Source organism: Rana temporaria, chromosome 3, assembly GCF_905171775.1.
Source record: "Rana temporaria chromosome 3, aRanTem1.1, whole genome shotgun sequence".
NCBI classification, from domain to species: Eukaryota; Metazoa; Chordata; class Amphibia; order Anura; family Ranidae; genus Rana; species Rana temporaria.
Genome location: NC_053491.1, coordinates 323018931 through 323027480, shown reverse-complemented (window position 1 = coordinate 323027480; position 8550 = coordinate 323018931). Strand labels below are relative to the sequence as shown.

General features: G+C 40.0%; 1 protein-coding gene across 1 annotated transcript; it reads left to right on the top strand.

Annotated features, from left to right (window-relative positions):
• Positions 1-525: 525 nt before the first annotated feature.
• Positions 526-2663, top strand: LOC120930484 (putative nuclease HARBI1). The gene is made up of 3 exons (XM_040341663.1): positions 526-621; positions 760-984; positions 1899-2663. The coding sequence occupies exons 1-3, from the start codon at positions 526-528 to the stop codon at positions 2661-2663; spliced, it is 1086 nt and encodes a 361-aa protein (XP_040197597.1).
• Positions 2664-8550: the final 5887 nt, after the last annotated feature.

Sequence of the window (8550 nt, the reverse complement as noted above, 5' to 3'; positions counted from 1 at the left end):
TGCAAAGTATTGCATCAAAAATTGTTATTAGACGCCCCTGTAAGGCCTCGTACACACGACCGAGAAACTCGACGGGCGAAACACATCGAGTTCCTCGTCGAGTTCCTTGTTGGACTTGTTCCGAGGCTCGACGGGCTTGCTGTGCGTACACACGTAATAGACAACAATTTACTCGTTCTCCAGCGTTGTGACGCTCACCACGTACGACGGCACTATAAATGGGAGGTTTGAATTCTTTGGCGCCACCCTTGGGGCTGCTTTTGCTGATATCGTGTTTCCGCGTGTTAGTAAAAGTTTGGTGAGTGACGATTCGCGTTTTCATTCGTCGTGCTTTCATATCGTTTTCTGCCGTTCAGTTTGTGCTTGTGGGATCGTAGCTTGTTTATCGGGACGTGCGGTCAGGTCGTATTGTTTTACATTGCGGTTCTGTGCGCTCGTTTTAGATTTTCAGTGCGTTCTTCCTAGCACTTGCTGTTCTTCAGTGCGGTCTGATTGTGCGGTCTGATTACACGGTCGTTTCTAGCCATGTTGCAGGCACCTGATCGTCGTAGGCGACTTCGTGCTATGCAAATGTATGGTTCAGGTCTTGTTGCTTTAGACCTAGACCCAGCCATGAACAGGGTGAGGAGGAGTTCATGGACCAAGAATTGGTTGCTCCGTAGGAACCAATTCTGTCATATGCCTCTGCTGCGGGAGATCCAGGAAAATAATCCTGTAGATTACAGGAATTTTCTGAGGATGTCTGATCCTGTCTTTCAGCAGCTGTTGGCTTTGGTGTCGCCTTATATTACCAGGCAGGACACTGTTATGCGGGAAGCCATCAGCGCTGAACAGAGGCTAGTTGCCACCTTACGGTATCTGGCAACTGGGAGAAGCTTGCAGGACTTAAAGTTCTCGACGGGCATCTCCCCCCAGGCTCTGGGCCTCATAATCCCAGATACCTGTTCTGCCATCATCCAGGTTCTGCAGGATGACTATATGAGGGTAAGTTTTCTCCTTTAAGATCACATGTAATGTTTTTAATGTATGCTAATGTATTGTAATTATTCCCTTCCTCCCTACTTACCATGCTTGTAATGTACTGTGAATGTCCCCTTTGCCCCCATGCATGCTCTAAGCTCTTATTGATGTCCCTTTTTAAGGCCCACATGCCTATTTCCCTTCACTTACCTCCCCAGCATGCTATCCTGGGCCCTAACACACCTAGCCTAGTCACTTTACAATGTATTGTGTTATATCCATTGTAATGTTCCCCCCCCACCTCCAAAATGTGTATTAAAGTGTAGGTTCACCCAGAAAAAGTTGAACAAATATTGGTGAACCTAGACTTTAATAGTCATTTTGGAGAGGGCTAGATGAGTTTGGGAGTTTCATGGCTGAAAAAAAAAAGGAACTCCCAAACTCATCTAGCCCTCTCCAAAATGTGTATTAAAGTGTAGGTTCACCCAGAAAAAGTTGAACAAATATTGGTGAACCTAGACTTTAATAGTCATTTTGGAGAGGGCTAGATGAGTTTGGGAGTTTCATGTGTAAAAAAAAAAAGGAACTCCCAAACTCATCTAGCCCTCTCCAAAATGTGTATTAAAGTGTAGGTTCACCCAGAAAAAGTTGAACAAATATTGGTGAACCTAGACTTTAATAGTCATTTTGGAGAGGGCTAGATGAGTTTGGGAGTTTATGAATAATTGTTTTTTTTTTTTTTTTTTTTTTTTTTTATCTCCCAAATTTGATCATTGATCCATCAGAGGGGGTGATGTAAGTGCTAATTGTGCGTTATATTTTATTTGTAAAAAGCTCATTTAATTTAAAAGTTAGAATAATTATGATGTCTTTGTCTAACGTGCTTGCAATGTTATGTTCCAAATATTTTTAAAATATTTTATTTTTCTATTACACAGCTTCCGTCCACGCCACAGGAATGGCAGACTGTGGCAGCGGAGTTTGAGACGCGTTGGAACTTCCCCAACTGCGGGGGAGCCATCGACGGAAAGCACGTCCGCATCGTGCCTCCACCCCGTTCTGGTTCTGAGTTCTACAATTATAAGGGGTTCAACAGTATTGTGCTGATGGCGGTGGTGTCAGCACAGTACGAATTTCTGTACGTTGATGTGGGCAAGAACGGCCGGATGTCGGATGGGGGAGCTTTCAGGCAGACTGAGTTCGGGGAACGACTCCAAGACGAAGATCTTGCATTGCCACCGGATGCGGACAACGTGGAAGGACTCCCCTTCGTCTTCTTGGCTGATGAAGCTTTTGGCCTGGGACCCCATCTAATGAGGCCATTCCCCCAGCGCACCCTCACCCCACAGAGGAGTGTTTTTAATTACCGGCTGGCCAGAGCCCGGAGGGTGGTGGAGAACGCCTTCGGGATAATGGCCAGCCGGTTCCGCCTGTTCCTAACCTCGATCCATATGGCGGAGTACAAATGGAACTATATCGTATTTGCATGCTGCATTTTACATAATTTTTTGAGACGAAATTCCACAAACTATATGGCCATGGTTGGGCCTGAGGCTGGACTTAACAATCCCGAGCAAATGTTGCCGGGCCTGGAACCTGCCCGTACTGGCTTGCCCCCCCAAAGTGGCCGTGCAGTCCGTGACCAATATATGGAGTATTTTATGGGTAGGGGGGCCATTCCCTCACAAGCCAATTTGGCTTAGCTTTGTTTTATCACATTATAAATCAGTGTACCCAAAAATTTAAATTTGGTCGCTTGTGTTTTTTGAAGCTGCCTCATCATTTTACATAATGTACTACATGTAGTGTCAAGTGTATTTTCCTTGCCAACTCGCAACCATTTCCCAGGTAACACACAAAGTAAACACATGTAAAGTTACAGGTTCTTTAATCAAAACACCACACACTTTATTTTTTACGATTATTTTATTTATTTTAACAATCTTCTTACCAATTTGTGATTTGTACATTTTTTAAAACAATTTTTGAAGATATCAAAATCTCTTTATTTTTGTTTTTTGTTTTTTTTGATTCACAACAATCACTTTATATATATTTTTTTGTTTTTTTTTTATTCATAACAAGCTAAAAATCTCTTTTATATATTTTTTTGGGTTTTTTTGATTCACAACAAGATAAAAATCACTTTTTTTTTTTTTTTGTTTTTTTTTTATTCATAACAAGATAAAAATCTCTTTATATATTTTTTTTGTTTTTTTTGATTCACAACAATCACTTTATATATATTTTTTTGTTTTTTTTTTATTCATAACAAGCTAAAAATCTCTTTTATATATTTTTTTGGGTTTTTTTGATTCACAACAAGATAAAAATCACTTTTTTTTTTTTTTTTTTTTTTTTGATTCATAACAAGATAAAAATATCTTTATATATTTTTTTTGGTTTTTTTGATTCACAACAATCACTTTATATATTTTTTTTTGTTTTTTTTTGATTCATAACAAGATAAAAATCTCTTTATATATTTTTTTGTTTTTTTTTGATTCACAACAAGATAAAAATCACTTTTTTTTTTGTTTGTTTTTTTTTTTGATTCATAACAAGATAAAAATCTCTTTATATATTTGTTTTGGTTTTTTTGATTCACAACAATCACTTTATATATATTTTTTTGTTTTTTTTTGATTCATAACAAGATAAAAATCTCTTTATATATTTTTTTGTTTTTTTTTGATTCACAACAAGATAAAAATCACTTTTTTTTTTTTTGGGTTTTTTTTTGATTCATAACAAGATAAAAATCTCTTTATATATTTTTTTTGGTTTTTTTGATTCACAACAATCACTTTATATATTTTTTTTTGTTTTTTTTTTGATTCATAACAAGATAAAAATCTCTTTATATATTTTTTTGTTTTTTTTTGATTCACAACAAGATAAAAATCTCTTTATATATTTTTTTGTTTTTTTTTTGATTCATAACAAGATAAAAATCTCTTTTATATATTTTTTTTGGTTTTTTTGATTCACAACAATCACTTTATATATATATTTTTTTTTCTTTTGGGATTATCAAAAATAACCAAATCACTTTGTACTTTTTTTTGACCATCCTAACTCCAAAAATCATTTACACTCTCCCCAAAATGTCCAACAAATTTTTAAGTTTATTTTCAACCCTCCTGGTCCGATTTTTTATTTCCCGGTTGGCAAGATGGATCTCCTCAACTTCCTCTCTGCATGCCCATATTTCACTGATAACCATCTGTGTCGTCTGCCTGTCCAAGCCACCACCTGCCCGTGAAATGGGGGACAAAACCATTTAGTACAATTACGCAGGCCTACATCTAGCTAAACAAATTTAGATGATACTTTACCAGATGTGGTTGCAGCCTCATCCTGATCCCGCGGGGGTTGTCCTTCATTTGCCTCCTGGCTTGCTGCTTCCTGTCGCCCTACAAGAATGAAGAAAAGGTGTTTCAAACATTATTGAAAAATATTGAAGTCCTGAAAGAGGAATATGAATAATTGTTACAATAAATTATGGGACTATTGTTGGTTTTTAACAACCCTCTAAGCAGGACACAGGATTGTAGGCATTGCCAAAGATTAGGCAAAATCTGTGTACCTTTTCTTGTCTTTTTAAACATGGAAGCCAAACAAGTATCCACTGGATGACCTCACCTTTGTGTTCGCCACTAAAAAATTTCTTTTGGATGGCCAACAATTGTGCTACTGACCGCATGTGTCCCCAACTGATGAGCACACTATCCTTTTCCTGTATATTCACTTAATTTGGATTACTAAAAACACATCTAAATTAAATCCTCATTGGATCTCACCAGGGCCGCTGAGCAAAATCATGTGGCCCTGTACAGCCTACCTGACGGGACCCCCTTAAGCTGCCCCCCTGGCCCCGCATTGAAACTGTCTCTGCAGCACGTTACGGGATTGGCGGCATTGGTAGGCACCTGGATCAGAAAAAAGGGGGGGGCTGCCGTCTGAAATCAAAATTACAAAGCGGAGGGGGGCCCTTTACAAATTAATAATAAAAATAAAAAATGAAAAACTTAAAAAAGTAGTTTTCAGAAATAAATAACTAAACATTTATTTAAACATGAAAAAGGGGGGGCTTGGTTTGCCATTCAGGGCCCTGGGGACCTCTGGGCCCTTTAATTTGAATTTTGTAATTGTTTTTTTAATAAAAATAAAATGGGGGTTTGCCACATGGAGACCTCATGAGCCCTTTAATCTCTCTCTCTGTATCTATCTATCTATCTATCTATCTATCTATCTATCTATCTATCTATCTATCTATCTATCTCTCTCTATATATATATATATATATATATATATATATATATATATATATCAGGACTAAAAACTAAAAAATTAATAAAAATATCTGGAAAAAGTTAAAAAATGTTGATGGGCACAATCTTTGGTCGTACGAGTCGTCGTTCTGTGAATTAACGACGACTTTCACGACAAATATTTGGGCCCACTAACATGAAATACATAATACAGTACAACCTTCAATAAAAATCACATGGCGAGAATTACAAACACAAGACAGGATTACCCCGAAAAATTACTTACTTTTTCTAATTTCTCTCCGGATTTTCTGAAGGGTCTCTTGTTCCCTCAACTTAAGGTCCGACCAGCGCTTTCTCAGCTGCTCCCGAGACCTTCGGATCCCAAATTTCCTGAAGATCCTCCTTTCAACTTTTGACATGATCAGGGCCTTGAGTTTATTAGGGTGGAGATATGGCCCGTGTTTCCTGTCATAATCCTCCTCCCGGAGGATCTGGACCATCTCCACCATCTCCTGGAATGTCATGTTGGTTGCTTTATATCGGCGAGATGTGCCAGTGTCTCTGTGGGCTGGGGCAGGCATGTTGGGGTGCTCGGGTGCTGCTGCCATCTTGTTGATGCGGGGTCAAGGAGAGAGAAGGGGCGGGGAAAAGACTAAAAAGAACGTCAGGGGTGTGGAGACGGGCGGAGCGTCACGCATGCGCCTGTATAAAGGGATACCACGTGAATGAAGGCGGCGTTCACAATCTGTAGAAGGAGACGGAACTATCGACCGTGTCATACGACGGTACGTAACGTTTTATTGAAACTTTGAGTTTGGCGGCTAGCTAGATATGTTGTTAACCGAGCAGAAAGCAAGAAAATAAAGAAATTTCGATGTCAGTCAGCCAAGATCTGACATGGAAATGGCCATTTATAGTGCCGTCGTACGGGCTGTACGTAACCGCGCTTTGCTGTAACATTTCTCAAAATCTGCTGTGTGGGCAATGTCGTTATTTTTGCATGAAAGGTGTATTTTTTTGCATGATGAACCTCGTCGTTTTTAGCATGAACCTAGTCGTTTTTGGCCTGAATCTCGTCGTTTTAGGCATGAATCTCGTCGTTTTAGGCATGAATCTCACAACCTGCTCACATAATTACTTCTTGTCGATTGCGCGACGAAAGCTAAGGGGCGTGATAACATACACACGTGTCGTACGTACGTTGGGGGGTGCGGAGGAAGACGGTTGACCGACGAGAGTGTAGCTATACTTTGATTTTGTGTCGTCATTGGCCTATACTCAGGGCCGCTGATAAGCCAGTACAGCTGGCCCTGTTGTAGGGGGCCCAGGGCCAGCAGGGGCCCGGATGGCAACCCCCTTTAAAGAAATAAATATATCTAATTTTCATATTGTTTTAGAGTTTTAGTGGTCCTGAGATCCCCAGGGCCTGGGATGAAAACACAACATTTTAAAAAAAAACACCAAAAAAAAAATGACCATTTTATTTTTAGGAACTATATATATATATATATATATATATATATATATATATATATATATATTTATTTTTTTCTATTAAAGGTCCCCAGGGCCACGGATGGCAATCCACCTTGTTTTATTTATTTTCTAGAAATTATTATAATTTATTTAGTTTCTTCTTCTTCCATATATACTAAAGGGCTCATGAGGTCTAGATGTGGCAAACCCCCTTTTCTTACATTTTTCAGAAAAATGATTTATTTGTATTTTAATTAAAGGGCCCAGAGGTCCCCAGGGCCCTGAATGGCAACCCCCCCCCCCCCTTTAAAAAAAATTAAAAAAAAAAATTATTTTATATATTTTAATTTTTTTTTTCGGTTTTAATATTAATTTGTAAAGGGCCCCACTCCGCTACTCAATTTGCGGCATCCCCCCCCCTCCCCCGGTTGTCTGCTCCAGGTGCCTAACAATGACGCCAATCCCGTAAATACAGTTTCAAGGCAGGGCCAGGGGGGGAGCTGAAGGGGGCCCCGTCAGGTAGGCTGTACGGGGCCCCATGATTTCTATCAGCGGCCCTGCCTATACTGCAAAGACATTTAAAGGCTATATGGGGATAAAGATTACTACCGTTTCTAGACTGATTGTGTGTTTTGCATATTTTTTGTCTTGCAGAAAAATGAATAAGTTCAATGACCCAGATTTTCTTGCCATTTTTATTGACAAATTAAGAGAGCTGCCCGTTCTTTGGGCCACAAAAGACCCAAGGTCAAAAAATAAAGAACGAAGAAAGGCAGCACTCAATAGTCTGCTACCATTTGTACAAAGACAGGTGGGGACCCATGTTACAACTGACATGCTGGATACTCGGATTGGGACCTTGAGAGGCTCATACAGAAAGCAACGGAACATGGTCCTGGCTTCTCAGAGGTCTGGAGCAGGAGCAGAGCAGGTCTATGTCCCATCGCTGTGGTACTACAGCAGACTGTCATTTCTGGATGAGCACCTGGAAGTTAGGGAGTCACTTTCTAGCCTTCCCCCCAGACAGAGAAGATCTAGCTCCAGCCTTCCTCCCAGACGGGGAAGAGCAAGGTCCAGCCTTCCCTCCAGCCTTCCCTGCAGCCAACCTGATCCTCCTGAAGGGGAGCCCTCTCACAATCAAGAGGAGCGTTCCACCCTGGAGGAACAGCCTGATTTGCCTGCCTGGAGCCCGGTATAGTACTTTAAATGTGTTATTTGGTGGTGTTGAATTGCTGACAAAGAGATGTTAAAGCGGATGTTACATTTCTAAAAAGTAAAATTGACAAGTATGAAAATCATAAACACTGTAGCTGATGACTTTCAAATTATCTCTAAAATATTCCAATTGCACACCTTCCGGCAAAATGGCCAAGTAGTAAAAGGGTGCTGAAACGATCACCGGCTGGGAACCGGAAAGCAAATCATATATATATATATCTTCGCCAGCACACCAGGGATCATAACGTCCAAAGATTTAATGCATATCTATTATTTCAAAAAGAGCAACGTTTGGAGGCCACGCAGGACCTCTTCGTCAGGGAAAAAGATGCCTGACGAAGAGGTCCTGCGTGGCCTCGAAACGTTGCTCTTTTTGAAATAATAGATATGCATTAAATCTTTGGACGTTATGATCCCTGGTGTGCTTGCGAATATATATATATATGACTTTAAAATTATGACACGTAACTTTCCAAGCCGCCAGCGATGTCAGCCCCCGCCGAGGCCCATACTCAATCCTAGCAGCTCCAAGCGCAACCATCCATAGTTAAGGGAAACAGGCAGTGATGCCAAACGGATTCACTGCCCGTTTCATAATGCGCATATGCAAACAGCGTGG